The following is a 21,561-nucleotide window of genomic DNA, read 5'->3' on the forward strand; positions in this document are numbered from 1 at the left end:
TAGGCACATCAACCATAACTCCTTCAAAAACAGCCAGAAACCTTGGAGTTATGATTGATGATCAGCTGACTTTCTCAGACCACATTGCTAAAACTGCCTGGTCCTGCAGATTTGCTTTATTCAACATCAAGAAGATCATGCTTCACACATGCTTCACAACTCCTTGTTCAAGCTCTTGTTCTGTCCAGGCTGGACTATTGCAATGCTCTCTTGGTAAGTCTTCTAACCAGTTCTATCAAACCTTTACATTTAATCCAGAACGCGGCAGCAAGATTAATTTTTAATGAGCCAAAATGAATGCATGTCACACCTCTGTTTATCAATTTGCACTGGCTACCAATAGCTGCTCGCATAAAATTCAAGGCATTAATGTTTGCCTACAAAATCACCACTGGCTCTGCAGCCATTTACCTAAATTCATTACTTCAGACTTATGTGCCCTCTAGAAGCTTGCGTTCTGCAAGTGAATGGCGCTTTATTGTGTCATCCCAAAGAGACACAAAATCACTTCCACAGACTTTTAAATTAAATGTTCCCTCCTGGTGGAATGACCTGCCCAACTCAATCCGAGCAGCTGAGTCCTTAGCCATCTTCAAGAATCGGCTAAAAACACATCTCTTCCATCTTTTTTTGACCCTCTAACTCTAGCGCTCTCTATTCTAATTATATTCTTAAAATAAAATAAATAAAAAAAACACTAGCTTTTCTAATCCTTTTGTATTCTATCGGTTTTCTTTTTATTTATTATATAATTTTAAAAAAACCTTGCTACGTGTACTACGTTAAGCTGAGACTTGTTATAGCACTTGCATATCATTGCTGTTTTGTTGATTTTGATTGCTTCCATTGTCCTCATTTGTAAGTCACTTTGGATAAAAGCATCTGCTAAATGACTTAATGTAATGTAATTTAATTTTGGAGATTATCACATACGTATGCAACATATCTACGCCGATACACTGTTTATGTTGTTTACGTTTTGATTTGAATGTAAACAACGTATCGGCGTTCATATGTTGCATACATTGTTTACGTATGTGATAATCTCCAAAATGGCGATTAGACGAATTGTTGAATAAAGTCGTTGTTTTTGTTTTCTTTGCATACAAAAAGTATTTTCAAAGCTTCGCAAAATTACGGTTGAACCCCTGATGTCACATGGATTATTTTAACGATGTCCTTACTAGGTTTCTGGACCTTGATCGTGTAAGGACCCTTGCTGTCTATGGGAGGGTCAGAGAGCTCTCAGAATTAATCAAAAATATCTTAATTTGTGTTCCGAAGATGAACGAAAGTCTTACGGGTTTAGAACGACATGAGGGTGAGTAATTAATGACAGAAAATGACATTTTTGGGTGAACTACCCCTTTAAGTGGAAAGTTTCATATTATTCAGAACCATATTATTCATTTAAAGGACAGTTAATTGGTTATTGGCCTTTCCCACCTTAGTTATTAGTATCTGTAAAATCTACTGTCGTTGATCTTTCATTTTAAAAATACTAATTAAACAAGTATTTCAAAATGCATGAATTTATAATTTGGTTGTTTTGAACTGAAAGTGAATTAAATAATTGCACATTTGTCTTTTTTAACACTCCTATTAAGATTTACGCATATTAATAGTCAGTTTCTTGAACATACGGATTAAGCAACATTAAGTTTTCAGTGACGGCAGATTTTTTTTATTAAACCGTGTTTAATTTGTGTTTCTTGAGCTTTTTTAAATCGCTGTTATTCTTTCAGTGTTGTGGCATACTCTGTGGTCATGGGAGCTCTGATGGCCAGCGGGAAAGAGGTGCTGGGCCGAATCCCATCTGGAAAGGTAACGACATTAATGATTTAACGAGACACATGACACTTTGTAAGTGTCTATTGTAATACTTTACTCTTTCTGGTTTGTCTACCAGCTGTTTGATTTCGAGGCCATGACTACAGTCAGCCCTGATCGCTTCAGCAAGACCGTCAAGAGTTGGATGAACTTAAAGAGGTACAACTTTAATGTTTTGAGTCCTAGGCAAGCATCCCATGAATGCTCATATTCGAAAACCACTAACACTTTCTTCTTTCTCTCTCTGTAACTAGTTTGCCGAGTTGGTACCAGAACCTTCCATCGGTTTCAGAGACGTTCCAGTTAACGAGGACCATGATTGAAGTTCTTAACACAGACTCATCTTCGCACTGTCCCAAGAAATCCTGAACTTGAAATACCATCAATATATTCAAAACACAAAGGGCCGTCTCTACTCAGGGCATCTTTGCTCACAGTCCTCACTTTTACATGGTTTTTACATATCGAATATCAGAACAAATTCTCTTTGATTTTAGCTTTTATATTTCCACAAATATGGAGAATTGACTCTTTATTTAAATTTTAAATTAAATATAAATTTGGGTTGCCCTTTATTATGTCACTAAAGTTCAGCAATTGCAAGCATAATCTGAGTTGGAAAAAAAAACTGCGGAATATAATTGAAAATCTTTATTAAGTTATTATTCATCAGTTGCTTTTCACGGACCTTTTTGGTTTTAGAATCAAATCGGTGACTTGTTGCGGAGATGTCCTTTGAAGAGTTTATTAAGCAGTATTCTTCAGCTCCGAGTTCCTTTCTGAATACTTGAACACAGTGGGGAAATATGTTTGCAGATGTTTTTGTTTGTTTGAAAGAGAAGTTGTTAATATTGCCATGTTCACTGTCCACACTGGCTTCTTTATCATTTTTGTTGTCTCTATTTAATGGCTCAACTGAATATTGTGCGCTCAGATTCTGGAGGTGTTCATGAGACCTTAAACACTGGGAACAGTTGTGCCTCAATCTATAGTTGAATTAAAGCAACAAAAAAAAAGTCTTATTTCGTAAATCTTATACATCTTTGATTTTATTTGATCTTCGTAAGGGTCCAATTTAAGTAGATTTTCAGTTTTCTTCTTCATGTCATGGTTGGTGCTTTTTGGCAAAGATTTATTTCCTTAATTTTCCTGTGAAAAATAATTACGAAAAACTGTGGCGATTTTCCATGAGGGAAAATAAAGGCGAGTTCTTTAACGCACAAAAAACTTGAAAGTGGAAAATCAATAAAAGCAGTTGAATGAAACCACTGTTGTTGTATTTTAATCCCCTTTTGATCTCCTTTTTTGTGTACCAAAAATAAAAAATATAGAAATGTATTTATTTGTTTATATATTTTCACTTTACTATATTTACTGAACAGCATAGACAAGCCGGCTTGTAGTATGCAGTACTTCAGTGAGCCACTAGATGTCGTCCCGTTCAATTCCATTTCTATTGAAGTTTCTAACTCATTATTCAGAAGTGAGTTATTATTGCCCAAACGTGCTGCTGCGGAAAAAGCTGAGGGGATGACACGTGGTGCCTGTTACTTTTCTCAGCGCATTTGAGGCTTAACCAATCACCGTTTAGTTTCCCTAATCGCCAGCTCATCTGGTCTGCTGATGACAGGTGATCAGTGCAGTGTGAGTAACTCACTGTAAACTCAGCGGTCAGCATGGCTACTGAAGTGGGCCAAAACACACTCATAGAGGCTTTGAAATAACTGATAGGATTTGGTACAAAATCTTTAGAATATGTAGAAAAGGACGTCGCCAAAGGTATCCTAAACAATCTGAGATTTTACCTCTTATTGGTGTGCTACGTATTTATGTATCCGAGTGTATGAAAAATGTTTCTGTTTTGCATTTACTGCTTTTGTTTAGATGGTTCTTTGCAAGAAATTGTCGATAAGAAAATTCGTCCTTTATTTGGTCTGATGTCAGCTGGTGCCAAGTTCTTTCACAGGTGTGTATATTTATCTTTAAAGGGGTAGTTCACCCAAAAATGAAAATTCTGTCATTAATTACTCGCCCTCATGTCGTTTCAAACCCGTAAGATCTTCGTTCATCTTCGGAACACAAATTAAGATATTTTTGATGGAATCTGAGAGCTGTCTGACCCTCCCATAGACGGCAACACAACTGAAATGTTCCCAGGTCCAGAAACTTGGCAAAGGACATCAGTAAAATAATCCATGTGACATCAGGGGTTCAACCATAATTTGACGAAGCTACGAGAATACTTTTTGTGCGCAAAAGAACGCACAATACGACTTTATTCAACAATTCGTCTCCACCCTGTAGTGCCATTTTGGACAGCATACGCTGTTTACGTCTAGCGGATACTCTCCAAAATGGCGCTACAAGGTGATGTGGAGTAGAGCAGTAATCGGGCCTTAAAAGTTAGCCCGACAAGTACATTTTGATTGACAGCTTTTTAAAAGCCCGAACCCGTTTACTGCCCGACATTGTTCAAATGTGCGCACACACACAGCTCTTTTGCCTTTTGTCAAGAATGAGTTATTTATACATGTTTTAACATAATTTATTCATGACTAACGTAGGCTATAGGCCACTTGGAAGTTGGAACAAAGAAATTAAATATGTCCTCTGAAACATCGTAACATCTCAGCACTCTAAATAGACCTAGGCATACACTTAGCCTATAAATAGGCCAACGCGGCAATCAAAATGAGTCTTTCTTAACAAATTAAATTAAGATGGGTATTTGGCAATAACGAAATTAAGATAAAGGCTCCACGGGATTTTGAAATTTAATAAAAGAATAATGCCAACATTAGCCTATATACTCTGTCTACATTATGCATTTAAGACTCAGTTAATATAGTTATCATTTGAAAAACCTTTACTCACCAAGATTAGGCTACATGTTTTTGTGGAGGAAAATGATTGAATCCACTGTAGATGGCTTCAGCGCGGTCCTGCGCTCACTGATGGTGCGTCCAGCAGCACTGAACACCCTTTCACTGCTGCTGCTACTGGCTAGGATGCATAGTACTGATCTGGCTAATGTTGCAAGTTTTGGGTTGGATGGTTTGTTGATCTTCCACCAGCCAAGAACATTCATTTAATTTTCCATGACAGCCGTTTCAATGTAGCGAGTGACCTCGTCATCTTTCCAGTCAGCTTGCTGTACATTTTCCTCCTCGGCATCCATTTTCGCATCTTTCTCGCGCTAATCGAAACGCATCACATGACCGCTCATTTACTGCGCAAGCCCGAGCCCGTGTAAACTTATATAAATTAAGCCCGAACCCGGCAAAGATCGTCAGCTCTAATGTGGAGGAGACTAATTGTTGAATAAAGTCGTTTTTTTTTGTTTTTTTCTGTACAAAAGGTATTCTCGTAGCTTCGTATAATTGTGGATGAACCACTGATGTCACATGGTTATTTTACCGATCTCCTTGCTACGTTTCTGGACCTGGGAACATTTCAGTTGTGTTGCCGTCTATGGGAGGGTCAGACAGCTCTCAGATTCCATCAAAAATATCTTAAATTGTGTTCTGAGGATGAACGAAGGTTTTATGGGTTTGGAACCACATGAGGGTGTTCACATGAGGGAGTTCATTTTTGGGTGAACTACCCCTTTAAACATTGCCATGGTGCGTATTTGAATAATTTTGTTGTACTACAAAATGATAAACATTCCATGATATGGATATGTTTTCTTTCAGTCTGGGTGTGAAAAACCAAAAGGAAGCATAACATTTATGGGAACAGTTTATTTCAGTGAGTATGGAACTATTCTTTGGAATAGTTGTTGGTTGTGGCATTCAATAGTCTAATATTTTGCATAATAAACTGTTTGAATGATGTCGTACCAGGCAAAAAAAGTAATTTTTTAGTTGGTAAGTAGCAATGTAATAAACAGTCACATATGTAAATAATGTATAGTCAGTTGGTAATTATTAAATATTTTTATAAAAATCCACATTTTTGCCTGTACTTTATCCATAACATACTGAATACCAAATGTGATGTTAGTATATTGATGATAATACTGTTATTTGATTCCCAATTTAACAGAAACACTGATGTTCGAGATAATGTTGAAGGCTTACTACATCTGGAAGTAAGCAATATCATTTTTTAATTTTTCATGTGACTGCTATGAAGCCCCTAACAGAGCATGGTATTTAAAAAAAATAAAAATCGTTGAGAGAAAATTATATTTCAATTCTTTTGCATTCCCACAAGAAACTTAGCCATTCTTTAATTGAAATAACGTGAGTTGGGACTTGGGAAGAAAAACTATATTTCAGTGCTTTTGCGAGAGAATTTCTTGGGAGGAACGCAAAACAATTAAATTATATTTTTTCCTCTTATCTCATATTTTTTTCAATCACCATGTCCCCTTAGGGGCTCCACAGATTGCTTGTTTTCAAATATGTTTTTATGTTAGTAGGTAATATATGAAGTGTGTTTGAGTAGTTTAGTGTGCTGAATGGAGGTTTGTTTGATTGACAGGCGGAGTGGGATAGTTTTTTGAGACGTCTGGATGTTCAGATGCAAATGAGCGACACAGTTCTTTCCCGGTGTCCTGCAGCCCAGACGCTCAGCTCAGATATACAGTTTATTCACGTCCAGACTAAAGAGTGAGATAAACACATAATATCATTTCTATCCATATTCAAGCCACAATCCAGAACTGCTGACAGAGTATGTCTATTGAAACAAAATGAAGGCCTGCAGTTGCAACAGTTTATCACTCTACATTATGACTGTGATTACATCAGTGTCTCACTTATCGCATTATACCGTATATTCAAAGTCTATAAGATGTTTTTAAATGTTTAGAGGTTTACAGTTGTTTTGCCGGTTTTGGATAGTAGCTTAAAATCAGTTTCTAGCATGTCGTGCTTTGTGAGAGTGATTGTTTTGTTACCTGGTTGAAATTTAACCATGCATTTTTTTTTGGTAATGGACAACCCAGTAATAAAACTTATCTCTATATACAGTTAATGTTCATTGTTTTGTAAATTGAAATTCCAGTTAAGTTTTTGAATGAGGCAACAAATTGAAATTTAGAAGGAATACTATTACAGGGTATTTAATGCAATGTTTCTAGAAATTTTGAAAATAATATAATGTATGTATGTTTATTTGAATTGCACTAAATTCCTCTTCTTGTAATTCCAATTCAAATTCAATGTAATATCCTGTGAATTGTGGCTATTTCAGTTCAAATTCAAGCTCACAAGTTGATATGGCATGTGTGAACTGCAGCGTACTGCAGTAGAATTGAGACATATTAATGTATCTTTCCACAAATAGGATATACTTTGTTGTCCGATTTTGGCCCAAAGGTGTTTACCTTCTCACCTGTGTCAAATAAATATTCAATTCATTGTTTTAAAAAGCTGTTTTTAATGATTAAATCTTAACTAACAAAAAAATAAGTGTCCTACTGTATGATTTTACCCTGTTAAAAAATTGTCTTAAATCTTTAAAATTGTGACACCTAAGAAATAACATCATTTGAACCCTTTCTACAGCATGGCCAAGACAAGTAGCTAGGTAAATAATTCTGATATAGTTTCTTTACATTTAGTCTATTTAACATTTATTGCCAGAAAATGCATTCACATAAATCAGGGCTTAAACTGCATTTAGATTAAAAAAAACAAAAAAAAAACATTATGATCTAAGCTGCATTTAGATAATGCATTTCAAAGGTTGCAGAAATTATAAAGCTCGTGTACAATCAATAGAAAGAAAAAACAGCTGATATAGTACTTCGTTGAATGACGATTTGTTGAATGAGGAGAAAAATGGTTTTAAGAGATTCATGCTATTTGTGGAATGTGCCAAATCCATAAAAACAAACTCCAAACATTGCATAATACTCAGTGATAGAATAAACATTTGTCTCCCTGCAGTCTAGGACTCTTGAAAATGGATTAAAAGCCCTCTCCCTCTGTCTCTCTCAGATGGGTGGCGATTTTGTTCTGGACCAGGGTGGTAAAGTGATATTTTCCTACCGGTGTAAAAGCCCTGTGGACAGACCATCAGTTCCACAGATTCTGGCTGCCGTCGCTGCTCATTCATAGCATTCCTGGAGAAGTCCTGGAGAAAAAGGTCTTTGATGTTTTGTCTTTCTAGTATGTTAAACTGCTTGACTTGCTTCCTTTCCATCCTGATGAGAAGTTCCAGTTCCTGAAAAGTAATACTCGTTCATGTTTGTGCCAGACTTAGAATTTATTCTTCCATTTAGAATGATGGCCAAAATAATGTTCCAGGACCTCAGTTTGGCATGGAGGTCTGTTCATTTCCAGTGCAAATTTTGGCCTGAGTGGGTGATTTTACTTCTCTGTAAAATATAAAAATGGGAAGCTACTGTATTACTATGAGACTCGTACTTAAGGGAACACGAAACAAATATCATTTCAGGGTATTTAGGACATTAACTCCATTAGTCTATAGTAAATAGTATGTGTAAAGACAATGTCACTGACTTTAGGCCTTTAATGTGTTGCTATAGGTTGGCTCCACAGATAGACAGCTCCCCGGAGGTTGTATGGATGAAGATCTGACTCAAACTCATGCACTTATGAAGAGTCATTTCTGATGGGCATTTACACCCTCTGGTCATCTGTTGAGTTATAGTAGCACTAGTCTCGCGTAGCCAGACCTTCAGACTGACGGCTGAAGGTCTGGAATCCATGGCAGCTTTCATTGGCCAAAGCCCGCCCATGAGGCCGTTTGACCGACTTGCCAAACAACCAATCACAGTTTGTTTCGTTCAGCGTCACGTTTCGGGGCGTGGAAATGTCGCCACAATAACAGACCGGTGTGTAAAACTCTCGGACGTATTTTAAAGATTCTATGCCGTGAACTTTAAATATTTCACATACTTTTGAAACTCCAGCGTTTAGTTGATCCTAATAAGCGCCCCTTCTTTCGTGAGGGGGTTTGGCGTCACGGCATCTTTGTTTCCAGACGGAACGTTAAAGAACGCGCCACGCACGTCTCCCGGAAATCCTGTAGCATTCAACCAATCTGATGACGACTTCGACACTCCTGAAGTGTTTCCACTTTTGTGTCCCATATGCATCAGACGTTTAGCCAACGGTCCGTGGGCGTGAGACTATAGTAGCACAGACCTGTCTGACCTCTATATCACACATCAGTCTTGATTAGATGAAATTAGATTATTAAATAAAAAATGTTTTTACATACGTTGTTACATACGTTTTACAATTATTCAAGACATATGAAATGAAATAATCTATTAAGCTGTTTAACTATTTGCTGTGAATGGTAAATGTTTAGAAATTTTTTTATAAAATGATTATAGATTTTAATTTCTTTGATTATTGAAATCAACACTGAATAAAGAGCTGAATGTTGGCCAGAATGAGACTGGACTTTTGTCCACCATTCAGCATAGCTCAAGAGTTTTATTTCACTTTAAACCTGCTTCAATAGTTGCCAAGTGAAACAAATTCAGCTTTGAAAACAAATACAGGGTTGAAACAACAAGCCATAATTCTAAAGAATTTTAGAACAATAAAGAAAACACATTTCTGTTACAGTTTTGAACACACGTCTAAAACAGCACTAATTTAATACCAGAACCAGGGCAAATGTAGACCACCCTTGGAATAATACAAACGTTAAACATCAAAAAGATTACATAATTTATTATATTTCAGTACGTTTTCATTTGTCCATGATCTTCAAACCTTTATTACAAATGTTTCCAGTACTGGCTTTAAGATCCCATGAATATTGGCCATTTAGCCATCTACAGTATAGGATGTTGTATTTTTTGTAAAGTTTGTTCACTTTTAGCAGATATACGCTTTTTAAAATATACAGTATTTCTCTTCTCTACGCCCTACAATATACGATCCAGAGGAGAATCCTATCCCCCTTCCTCAAAGCCAGTTTAAATGTGCTATCTTGAGCTAGGAGACGAACTCATTTGCTTGCTAACTGAAAATACTAAGAAAGAGACATTTTTAATTTGACCATTTTTTAGCTTCAGTAATATAAAATGATACATGTATGTAATATGTAATTCAAAAGGCATTAACATTTTCATGAATACAGGGTAAAAATATTTATAGTGCATATAATAATGCGCCTATATAATAGCGCATAAAATTTGTCTCAACCAATGGAATTGCTTTGGGATTTAAGGGGGACAGGAAGTTAAAGGATTAGTTCACTTCCAGAATAAAAATGTCCTGATAATTTACTCACCCCCATGTCATCCAAGATGTTCATGTCAACTTCACGCATTACGTAGTCACGTTAGAAAGGTCACGCATGAAGTAGGCGGAAGTACCGACCCAGTGTTTATAAAGTGAACGTACAAAGACTAAATCAAACACCTTTTACAAAAAAAAGGTAAAACAACGATGTTGGACGATTTCGGAGTTGGAGGAGAAAATTTTGATGGAGTTTGGTACTACTTCGATACTGCCTACGTCACACATAAACTTTTCAACGTAGCTACGTAATTCTTTGTGGACGCACATTGCAGAGCTAATGCAAGATGAGCATTTGTGGTTAAAAAGTATATACATTTTAATTTTTTTATTGTTTGTTTTGCTAGATAAGCGCTTCGATTGTTTCGCTAGATGAGACCATTATTCCTCGACTGGGATCATGTAGAGCAGTGGTTCTCAAACTACAGCGGCGTACCCCCTCTCTTCCACTTAGACCGCAGTCACACATTTTCTATTAAAGGACAATATTTGCCCCTTAAATTGATTTACAGGTGCATTTTTTACCTTTATAGAGGCAAATATTTTCTATTCTTATTAATTGTATGTCATATTTTATGTCATATTCGTAACATTCCATTAAGTGTATTATTAATTAAGTGCAAATCAAAGTGATATGGTAGATATAAAAATAAAACCAGTAGGTGGCGGCAAGTCGCTGTCTTAATGAGCCAGGCATCGTGTCATTCATTCATTCATTCATTCAGCAACTAAGCAAAATGCTGTATTTATGAATGGGTTATTAATCACTGACTCTCCAGATCGTTCAAAGCTGCAGATTCGTTCACTAATGAAACACCGCTGTATGATGCTTGGAGACGCACACCAGATGATACGGATTTCGTTGGAACTGTTATTTCGTTGCAAAATAAAACAAACATGACAATATTCTGTTTAAAATGTAGGCTACATTCAAAATGTAACACACCAGATGATATTTCGTTGGAACTATTATTTCGTTGCAAAATAGAACAAACATGACATTATTCTGTTTAAAATGTAGACTACATTTAAAATGTAAAATGTTCACTTAATATTACCTTTTTTGTTGAACCGTTGTAAAAATTAATGCCACATTTGCCATCATTTGGATATTCAGGGAAATTTGCATTCTTGCTCGTATCTTAAACATGAAAACAATAACACGCACAGAGTGTGTCTGTATCGAAGAGAGTTTAAATCAATCTCAGTCCGTGTCAATATTTGCTCTTCATGCTATTAAGTGAAGATCTACTTTAAAGATACATTGAACAGCAGCGTGATTTGCTAAATCAGCATATTCAGCGGGCATCCTATCACATGCACACTGCTTGTGTGGATGCAGTCAGTTTTGACCGCAAAAGATGAGGTAAGCTGATTGGATATCATGAATTGCTTGTCAGAAATGCATGTTCGGCTTTAATGTTACTTTAAGTTGGGGTAGAATTAAATGAATGCCAAAACTCAGAATTTTGTTCGCGTACCCCCCTCCATCATCTCACGTACCCCAGTTTGAGAACCACTGATGTAGAGCCCTTTGAAGCTGCACTGAAACTGCAATTTGGACCTTCAACCCGTTGGTCCCCGTTGAAGTCCACTATATGGAGAAAAATCCTGGAATGTTTTCCTCAAAAACCTTAATTTCTTTTCAACTGAAGAAAGACATGAACATCTTGGATGATATGGGAGTGAGTAAATTATCAGGAAATTTTTATTCTGGAAGTGAACTAATCCTTTATAGATTCCTGCTCCCACTTCCTGTTTCAATAGGAAAAATGTTAACAGGAAAGAAAATTGCATTTATCAAACCATTTCATGGGATCATTAAATTCACTGGCCCTAATTTTTTACCTGTGCAACAACTGTTTATAAAACAGTTAATAGCTGCTCTTGATATTTAAAAAAAATCTTAATTAGAAGCCATTTAGGAAAGTGTCAAACATCAAACTCGCACAGATAATACATGCGTCTTTCACAGTAGGTGTCCCACCAGTCTCCATCATCTGAAGACATGGCTACACAGTTCTCTCGTTTCCCACCATCTGGCTGGCTTGACAGGAAGTGCTTCCTCCACTGGAAGTAAGTGACACGAGTTGTGTCCTCAAATAGGTAGAGGCCTTCAGAACGCTCGTCATTGATCCCAAGCCAGACAGGCCAGTTTCCGTGGAATACTGATTTCACATATTCAGCCAAAGCTTCCTGCTCCTTGCGATCTCGTGGCATAGCCATGCGTCCTCCTCGCTCCTGACACTTCTTGGATGCATCTGCGTAGGTCTCATACACACGGTATGCCAGGAAGCATTTGTAACCCATTTTACGGCCTTTCTGGCAGCCTGGAACCACAAAATCATTTTCATCATATTTTAATAAAATACAGAATACAAAAGTTCATGAGTGTCAAGGAGAGTATTTTGCTGTCATCTTAACAAGATTTGCCCAAGTAGTACATATTCCTGGACCAACAACCTTTCCGGTCCTGGAACATTACTATTAAACTGTCCAATTTTAGTGTTAAGTTTCTTTAGACATTAGGACCTAATCAAAAAATGAAAACCAGCATACACAGCATGTGTGATTTTCCTATATAACTTTCAGATCTCAAAACACTACGAGAGTTTAGGTAACTAAAATTTGACAACTAGGTGTAGCTTTGGGAATAATGTTTAGGGTAGGAAACTGGAGTTAGGTCTGAAGGTTAGAAGGTGTTGGGAATAAAGGACAGAAATTAGAAATGGAGATTAAGGGTCAAGATTTGAACTAGAGGTTGGAGTTAGTATTTTAAGTCTGGAATTTCAGGACTAGAAGGATCAGAGGTAACACTGCAGGGTTAGGATTGGGTTAGGTCAGGGGTGTCCAGTCCTGTTCCTGGTGAGCCACCTTCCAGCAGAGTTTAGCTCTAGCCCTTACTAAACACACCTGAACCAGCCAGCCAAGGTCTACAGGATCAATAGAAACGTCCAGGCAAGTGTGCTTGAACAAAACTCTGCAGAAAAGTGACCCTCCAGGAGCAGGATTAGACCCCTTGTTAGGTCAAATGTTGGGAGCTGGAGGGATCAACGGCAGGAGTAAGGCCCCAGTATACTCACAGCAAAGATCTTTGCTGTTCTTTGCTTAGGGTTAAAAATAAATTTCAAAAGAAGTTTCAAATACCTTTGCAGCGGTATATTGTTAACATGGGCAAATTTGGGATTTTTAATGACCACACAGTGTCAGGATCTCGGTTTAACGTCTCATCCGAAAGATGGTGTTTATCAGCCAGAGCAAACCCGAGAGCAACATCACGTTTTCAACCCCTCTGGTTCTACTCCCCCGGTTTTACTCCACTGACTTACTCCAAGAAGGATTTGAACCGGCGTTTCCAACAAGGACGTTAAAGACCGTAGCTTCTAGCATCAGTTGATTGTGCACCTCTTAAGATCAGCGGAATGAGGTTTACCTGCGCAGCTCTTACCAGCTGGCCTCCGTTACAAGGGACTACAGCAATGAGTGCTTCAACTAATTTCTGGATTAAAAAAAAAAGTTTAAGTTCACAGCTAAAAGTCATTTAAGTGTTTTGTTTGAGGCATTTTGAATTTAAAAGAGATGTGTTGACAATACCTATAGACACACCTATAGTTTACCTATAGCATACAAGAAAAGTTATATTTTTTCCGAGCTTGGTTGAACCTCTGGATTCTGTGTGATTTCATGTCATTAGTAGTGTGTCCTCTGAAATACCTCACTAAGAAGGAAATATCTGTGGCATACTCAGGTAAATATGTGACATTTAACATGCCCCTAAACATGACGTTGAACAAAACATAACTGTGATTGGTCACTTTTCAGATGAACTCTTCCTGACTAAGTGAGCAGTCGTTGGCCAATTTCAGTGGCTGTAGAGCCCAAACCTTATGTCGTTTGGCAATGGTCGGGCTACATGAGACTAGGATTAGGGTTGGGATGGATTTATGACTATAACTTGACTACACATGACATTGTTCCAGGTCCAACAAATGGTGTTGATCCCACTTGTTCTGCCTAATTATTTGCTGCCCAAATAACCTTATGTATTGGGTCATCGTGAACAAAAGGTTCAACTTGAGATACTGCCCTTGAAATAAACGGTCCCCACCTTACTTTACATTTGGTAAGACCCTCAGTAATAAAAACATGGATTCTTTAAGCACAGCTAGATTTCCACTGTTGACTACAATGCCCTTTATAGCCCACAACTATGAGCCCAAAGGTAAAGACAGTAGATAACCCACTAACCCTCTAGTCGTCCGATCTCTTTGCGATTGTCCTTGCAGTAAGACGAGACTTGTTGAATGGCATCCTCAGTGTTGCCTAATCTATTCTCAAGTCGTGACATTCTTTCCAACAGTTGTGTAACTTTAATGTCCAATGTGTAATGTCCCACATTAAGCCTGTGGATAGCTTGATCCATCGCTGCCAGTCTAGACACTGCAAAAATGTATAAATAGACAAATGTGAATCCAGTATTTCATTAGTGAGTTATGCTGCTGCATACCAGTGAATTAATAGAATATTAAGAAACTGTGTTGTGGAGGGGGAAGGGGATGACAAGGTAGCTGATGATATAGAGTGTCTGGATTCTTGAGTAGCAGGGTTTTTTTTTTTTTTTTTATAGAATCTTACTGAAGTTGCATTATGTAATTTACATACCCAGACTATTAAATATTACCATACAAACAAGCCTTCATGTCATGCCAGGACAAACAACACCTGCATTTGTGCAGGCTGTTATTGCAATTAGAATATATGCAAATATACATTCCGTTGGATTGGTTTTGGCTTGTTTTTCTGGCTCTTCAGATGGAAGTGGGTAAGTGAAGCGAGTGTTTGGTTAACGCACGGATGTAGTTGTAAGTGCTCTCCATTTCAGAGACTGCAGTGGTGGGTTCAGGTTCTATGATGTCAGGAGTGTCCCCTCGCCCTCTAACCATCTCCTCATTGAACACTCTCACCTGTAGAATTAAACGACAGCAAAACCACCATCAAAACCAGATTTAAGGCTGGAATACACTACACAACTTCTGCCCATATTTTTGCCCCAATTTACACTGAAAGAGTCAACAGTAGTTGCCAAAATTCAGAGGCAGTCTGCAATTTTGGGCAGTCACAGATTTTGCAGAAAATTGCGTAGTATATGATGACCACATTTTTTTTTAGCTTGGCAGGATATAAAAGAGATTTAATTCTTTGAGCCAATTGTAGAACAAATAATGTTTTCATTTTACATCGATTTCCTAGCAATGTTTCTGTGTGGGTTTGTTGTGTTCAGAGCACTGTGTGACCCTTAGTCATAAAAGTGTATGATGCCCAATTTTCCTCTGTAACCAATATTGGCCAAATATGTGATGCCTAGTGGTTTGAATCACACTGGAGGTCCTGGCCAGGCACTTCAAGTAATGTGATTGCTAATCAAGGATGTTTTGTAGCAACCAGAAGTGTATGCCCTTGACTTTTGCTCCTACTTAATAAATGCAGACACATTTTGAACTAGCTTCATCATTCCAAAGCGGAACAGTAACCCCAAGTAGAAAACCATAGTGATGCAGCATCATGGTACAGTGATGGCATCATATGGTAATACCCTGGTATTTTGATGCATGTTAAGGTGTTTACATTATACTCCAAAGCACTTCAAAGAATACCATTTTTTAGCATCATGGTAGGTTTTTGAAGACACATTTTGTAAATTAAACTTACAAAATTGTTTCAATGGAACACATTAATTGTGTTTATATATCAAGTTATTTTTAAAGAAAATGTCACCGTAAAACAGTAAATAGATAATTTCCCACAAAGTAAATCTAAAATCTTAACCTGAGACAGATCAGCTGTTGTGATGGCCGGTCTCGTGGTGTTCTCGCCAGAGTAACAGGAAGACAGAGCGCTGAAGCCCACTACTGCCGCCAGAATCACTGTTAGACTCATCTCCACTTCAAATCACTTCACTTCATAAATCCCTTTCTTCTGTTCAGCCAGCTCTCCGTCTTACTGCATATATTCACAACTCCGGATGTTCACTCAACAGCAACCTTCTCTCCTCCTTTCACATCGCTTTCAACTCTGTCTCTCTCTATCGTTCACCTCTATACAGCTCTGTTTTGTTTTAGCCTCCTCCCTCTCGGCAGCTGTCGGATACTTTTCCTCCTCCTTTCACCTTGTCTGAAAGATTCCTTTTTTCTCTCTCTCTCTTTTTCTGTTTTCTTTCTTTCAGCTGCTTGTTCCTGAGAGTTTTATACCCAAACACTGGATTTTTTCCCCCATTCCTCCCACTTCCATTCTTTGTGCTAACATGGCAGTTTTACTGACACAGCTGTTTCTCCCTCTTCCATAAACATTTAAATAGATCTTCATTTTCTTGTCCAAGACTCAGCTTTCTGCTTTTGTCCCTTGGGAACATGCTGTTCTGTAGAAGTCAATAGTGGCCGAATGACAGGAAAATGATGAACGTCTCATTACCAGCTGAGTTCCGTCTCCACACATGGAAGGAATTTGGACTTCTCGTCCTCTAAACAGGACACTTCTCTCTTTCTTGCTCACTTCCTCTGGAGGAGACTTTGGAAGGGAGTTAGAAGTAAGAATGGAGTTTTGCCCAAAAGAATCCAGTTCATTACATAAAGTCTAACTAATCAAATCTCTCCCAGATGACTGTGTCTAGACATTATACGGTACAAGAAACAGATAAACAGCTTAGATGTCTACCTTTGTCAAATAACAATTAGAAAGAACTCCAAAACCATGGATATCTACTGTTGTTAGACTGATCTAATCCACCTATCAACTGAACTGCTTAAAAATAATTCAGATATAGCCTTTGAATGGTTGAATGACCTCTTGGAAAACTACAGGACCACTTTCCAGTCAGAAATGAACAAGGCCTTTTTCAAAACATGTGGCGCAATAACGTCAATCCACCAAAATAAAAATGACTGCCTGGGGAAATAAACTCATATTTGGAGCATTTTGAAAATGCCACATATGTGACCAATTATATCAACGCACATCCAACAGTTATATTTGACTAAAATAAATAATAAACAATGAACTGACAAAAGGCAGAAAACTGTCACGGGATTTATGAGTAGAGCTCCATCTTTCTGTTTTCAATTAGTGCTACACTGCCCCCTACCAGGCAAGAGACGAATGAGACAAACTACAAGAGTTAGTGTACTTCTTTTATTGTACTTATCTTCCATTACAGATATATGAATGCATAAAAATACTGGCTCCAGGCCACGCATTCGTATTCAACAAAAACATCTCGCAACAAAGCTCCAAAATTGATTCCTACTTTTGAACCCTAGTTAGCTTAGCCCTGAATCATACGACAGACAAGTACGTAAATGCAAACGTCGATTTCACACGTCCAAAATCAAGCATGCCGTAAACATCAAACGCAAGCGAAGAGCGAGTTATATCTATGCGTTTACAGCTAGCTACCTGAACAATCGCACATTCAGTTTGTTAACTCTATCGCCCCCTTGAGTTCTGGAGGTTGTAACTGCCATAACACCCGTTTAATGTTGCATCCACATTTGCGTACTTGCGTGGAGTATGTTTTGGGCCTAAACAACGAATGGAGAAAGTCAATGATTCACTTCAAAGCATATAATGAAAGTAGCACGCATATAAAAGGTCTACAAAACAAGCAAGGCGCAAGTCACCTCCTCAAAACCATGCTAGCGCTACGGTGTCTCATTTAGGTCCTTATCAATAAAAGTACAGTGAAGCATCTTAACACTAGTTTTGAGGTCTAGATAAATATAGATAAAAATGTATGGCAGTGATGGTGATGTAGCATTCACACTAGTAGTTTTAGTGTGGATCTGAGTTCTGGCTTGTTTGATTAATGTATCTTCCAAACTTCTGTAACCGCACACAAAGGAATTTTACTTAAGTCCGAAAGAGGGGTTTGTTTTAATGTGAACCACAGTATGGTTCGTGGTTGATGTGAATGCAATCCAGAAGTGGGCTGGTACTGATTCAGTATATTGTGCCAGTTTGATAGTCACATCAAACATTGTTCTGCAACTTTAAGATTTCAAACTTCATTGCCTGGATACACAGGATAAACAGCTTTTGGTGGTTCTAATGTTGATGGTGAAAGAATTTTTGCAAACATACCACAGTTTAGAATAACAATAACAGTGGGAAAGCAGACCAACAGGGCCAGGAGAGTAGAGTCGATGGGTTCTGACTCAAGCAAATGTACCAAGTGTGAAAGGAACATATGCTCTGTTTAAAATCCTATCTGATGTATCATAGCTCATGCATTCAGTAACTTCTAACCAGTGAGATGGAGTCAGACAGATTAAGATTTTACTACAATCATAGAGATATTGATGCACTCTAAAGAAACATCACCGAAGCATTTGGACTTAAAAGGAAAGTGTTCGGTAGTTTTGGGTTTGTGGTGCTTGAAGGTCCTGTGATCTGGAATGGGTTCTTCAGGATATTCATGCGTTACCAGTTGTCCAAGAAGTCAAATCCAGTCTTCAGGATACTGCTGCTTGTGTTAAACTGAAAAAAGGAAATACAAACATTTATGTTGTTAGTGGTTAAAAGTTAGTAGAAAAAAATCAAGAGAAAATGTGGGTCAGTGACTTACAAGTGTAAGTAAAAATAAAAGAGTAAATGCATAAATTAAAATAAATAAATAAAATGAATAATTTAGATTATGTATATAATTTTTATTATAATTTAGATTGTTGGCATATATACATACATATATATACACATACATACAAATATATATATACATACACGCACACATACCTACATATACTCAACCAATGAGAGCATTTGTGGTGGGCCTAAGACTGCAGCAGCGTTTACATGAACGCTCCCGATAAAATTATTTAGGCTAAGCATCAACATTCACAAACCACTGTTCACCGTTATTTTTAACAGAAAAGAATGCAACGTGCTCGTAATCACAACTTCATAAGTGGGGAAATAGGAAGTATCCGATAGCACGTGACGGCAGAAGCACTCTCGCTCAGCACAGTGGCGTGCATCGTTTTAAACTTTGTGGTTTATTGTTTTGAGTCATTTGCTGCACGTATCATAAGTTGGTTAGTGCTCACACTCGCTGATCTATATATAACTGAACCGCACTCTGGCCCACCTATTCCTAACGAATCAGGGACAGAGCGGCATGGAGCGATCACACTAGTCAAAAGAACTGGGCTTTGGGGGTCAGACGCACTCGGGCATGGTTAAGATTGCCTAGTGTGAGTACACCCTTATTCACCCGCATCCCGCACACACGAGTCTCCACCCGCCCGCACCGCACTCGCCCATCAAGTGTTGTCCCGCACCGCACTCTGTTGCGTTGGGTCCCGCGATCGTGCAGGTCTCAAAGGTACCTGTTATGATGGAGGCTCTGGACTCTGAGCATAACTTGTTTTTTCTATAACAAACTATAAAATATTTTCTATAAAAATGTTAATGCCCTGGCAGTGGCAAATAGCTTGCTTTATATTTAATTTGATTACATTAAAGGTGAGGTAAGCCATTTTTCAAAAATGCTTTAGAAAACTGATTTTGGGCCGACTATCAAAACAAACTTGTAGCCAATCAGCAGTAATGGGCGTGTCTACTCATGATGTGGAGGAGAGAGCGTTCAGTGCTCACATTAAGGCGGGTGTACACGGTGCGATTCTGAAGGTCAGAACGTCGTGAGCTCTGGCACATGTCACGATTGAGTTTATCCAAAAAATCGTACAGAGGCAGTCACACACGACACGAATTTACTACGATTTTACAAACTCTGACGTAAGCATTACATTTGGCGCCATTCATAAAAATATGGATTCTGAGAACGAAATAGTTTTCTTCGTGGCAGGCGGCTTGTGACGTCCAAAAAAAACAAAAAACAAAGACAAAGGACATGGCAAAGAGAATGGCTGACAAGCAGAGAAAAGAATGGACTTTCTGTTCTTCATAAAGAACTCGAGGGAGTAGGCCATTTCTGAATTTCTTCTCATTTTGCCGGAAATACAACAGGCATATTCATTCATAAAGCTGAACGGCAAATTTGGCACATTCGGAATAACAAATAAAAAATTGAACTGTATAATTAAACTAAAATGATTATACAGGGTGTCTACAGATATGAACAAGTTAAATTTAAGATTTTTTAAGACCTTTTTAATACCACCTTATGTGAAATTTAAGACCAAGCCTGTGATGGAAATACACATTATATTACATACGTATATATAATATTTAACGCGTTTAAATGTAAAAAGAAAAAATATCATTGCTGTCAAAAATGCTATTTGTTATTACGATATACAGTGAACTTTTCATATCAGCAGACAATATCCCATACAAAATATTCCCACAAAACAAAAGTGTCGCATCACCGAGATTTTTGGTGGTGTAAACAATTTATTCTGAAGCAATATTTTCATCAGTTTTCTGTCAGCTTTTACATACTTAAATCTGCATGTTTTTAATATTTACCACAGGATGTAATTTACCTTTATAAAGGTCAATATTTTTTTTAACCTTATTAAATGTATGCGTCATCTTTCAAGTGAATTTTGATCATACAAATAAGAAATGTTGGGGGAAAATGCATACTTTTAAGCATGAGACTAAACCGCCAGTAGGTGGCTGTAAGTCAATTATTCATTCAACCGATTCCTTCAAACCTCTGAATCATTCAGTAACAAAAACGCCGGGTGTGGCTTGGAGAATGTGTGCAATAGTTCTGTTCTGATCTTTGTTTGGAACCATTTTCGTTGATGAAATAGAACAAAACAGTGAATTGTGTCTAAAAATGTAAGTAACTTCATATACTTTACTACTTGTATGTTGAACTAAAATCAATGTAACATTTGCAATCGTGAAAATATCCAGCAAAATAGATCCCTTGTCATGGTATGTTACTTGACTATATCATGCTATAAATAAACTAAACGAAGAGGATGATGTCAGGAAACAGTGGTTGCAATTTATTTTTTAACTCTGTTCCTGAGCATTATAACCCCAATTTGCTATTGTGTGCTGCTCATTTTACTGAGGACATTGCAATCAAAATATTCAGCAAAATAGATCACTTGTCATGGTATGTTACTTGACTATATCATGCTATAAATAAACTAAACATTTAGCATTTTTACCTCAGTATGTTTGTTCTGTGAGTTTCTTTATGTGTGCCGTACTCTCATTTGATTTGATTTCTCCATGAAAGTCTCTCACAGACAGGCAGCATAGAAATACACTATCAATTATCAATCGCTGTTTAAGCTGAATGTGATAAAATCAGAAGAATCATTCGCGCGTTTTGATGTGTGATTATATTTTGTCACTTAAGTTTTAATCAGGCTATTAGTCCTGTCGGGCAAGTACAATTCTCGAGCCATTTTTCAGTAAACTTGCATTAACCCATTTAAAGTAGGTCGGAGGCTGGTCAGCGAGCTGCTGTTCGACTGTATTCTGTAACCGCAATTCTCTCTGATGACGCGGTAACTAC

The 21,561-nt window shown here is 37.6% G+C and overlaps 3 protein-coding genes and 1 long non-coding RNA gene across 4 annotated transcripts in view; 2 read left to right on the forward strand and 2 right to left on the reverse strand.

The window, feature by feature from the left end:
* The window catches only part of LOC107548402 (tetratricopeptide repeat protein 13-like), a 22,744-nt gene extending 19,648 nt beyond the window's left edge, over positions 1-3,096 (forward strand). The window contains exons 16-18 of the mRNA XM_016229065.1: positions 1,746-1,824; positions 1,910-1,989; positions 2,085-3,096. Of these exons, the coding sequence (XP_016084551.1) occupies positions 1,746-1,824; positions 1,910-1,989; positions 2,085-2,199 (274 nt within the window). The 3' untranslated portion in view covers positions 2,200-3,096. The remainder of the gene's footprint in view (positions 1-1,745; positions 1,825-1,909; positions 1,990-2,084) is intronic.
* Positions 3,097-3,712: 616 nt separating this feature from the next.
* On the forward strand, positions 3,713-6,533 carry LOC107548426 (uncharacterized). Its single transcript, XR_001604470.1, has 4 exons — positions 3,713-3,796; positions 5,526-5,580; positions 5,878-5,923; positions 6,319-6,533. It is a non-coding gene; the product is annotated as an uncharacterized lncRNA (long non-coding RNA).
* A 5,252-nt stretch (positions 6,534-11,785) lies between these two features.
* Positions 11,786-16,394, reverse strand: LOC107548424 (C-type lectin domain family 11 member A-like). The gene is made up of 4 exons (XM_016229089.1): positions 15,894-16,394; positions 14,920-15,031; positions 14,316-14,507; positions 11,786-12,397 (listed from the first exon to the last, which is right to left on the reverse strand). The coding sequence occupies exons 1-4, from the start codon at positions 16,002-16,004 to the stop codon at positions 12,000-12,002; spliced, it is 813 nt and encodes a 270-aa protein (XP_016084575.1). The 5' UTR covers positions 16,005-16,394; the 3' UTR covers positions 11,786-11,999.
* Positions 16,395-17,238: 844 nt separating this feature from the next.
* Positions 17,239-21,561, reverse strand: part of LOC107548425 (uncharacterized protein C1orf198 homolog) — an 18,533-nt gene continuing 14,210 nt past the window's right edge. Inside the window, exon 3 of the mRNA XM_016229090.1 lies at positions 17,239-18,596. Within this exon, the coding sequence (XP_016084576.1) occupies positions 18,540-18,596 (57 nt within the window). The 3' untranslated portion in view covers positions 17,239-18,539. The remainder of the gene's footprint in view (positions 18,597-21,561) is intronic.

This window comes from Sinocyclocheilus grahami, unplaced genomic scaffold (assembly GCF_001515645.1).
Source record: "Sinocyclocheilus grahami isolate Dianchi unplaced genomic scaffold, SAMN03320097.WGS_v1.1 scaffold347.1, whole genome shotgun sequence".
In the NCBI taxonomy this organism is placed as follows: domain Eukaryota; kingdom Metazoa; phylum Chordata; class Actinopteri; order Cypriniformes; family Cyprinidae; genus Sinocyclocheilus; species Sinocyclocheilus grahami.

What these genes read in the sequence shown, in the direction of transcription:
- LOC107548424 (XM_016229089.1), bottom strand. Translation starts at nt 16,004, where the DNA reads ATGAGTCTAACAGTGATTCTGGCGGCAGTAGTGGGCTTCAGCGCTCTG. An exon ending in CAACAGCTGATCTGTCTCAG is followed by an intron (nt 15,032 to 15,893) that starts GTTAAGATTTTA and finishes TTAATTCTACAG; the next exon opens with GTGAGAGTGTTCAATGAGGA. An exon ending in AGAGATCGGACGACTAGAGG is followed by an intron (nt 12,398 to 14,315) that starts GTTAGTGGGTTA and finishes TTGTGGTTCCAG; the next exon opens with GCTGCCAGAAAGGCCGTAAA.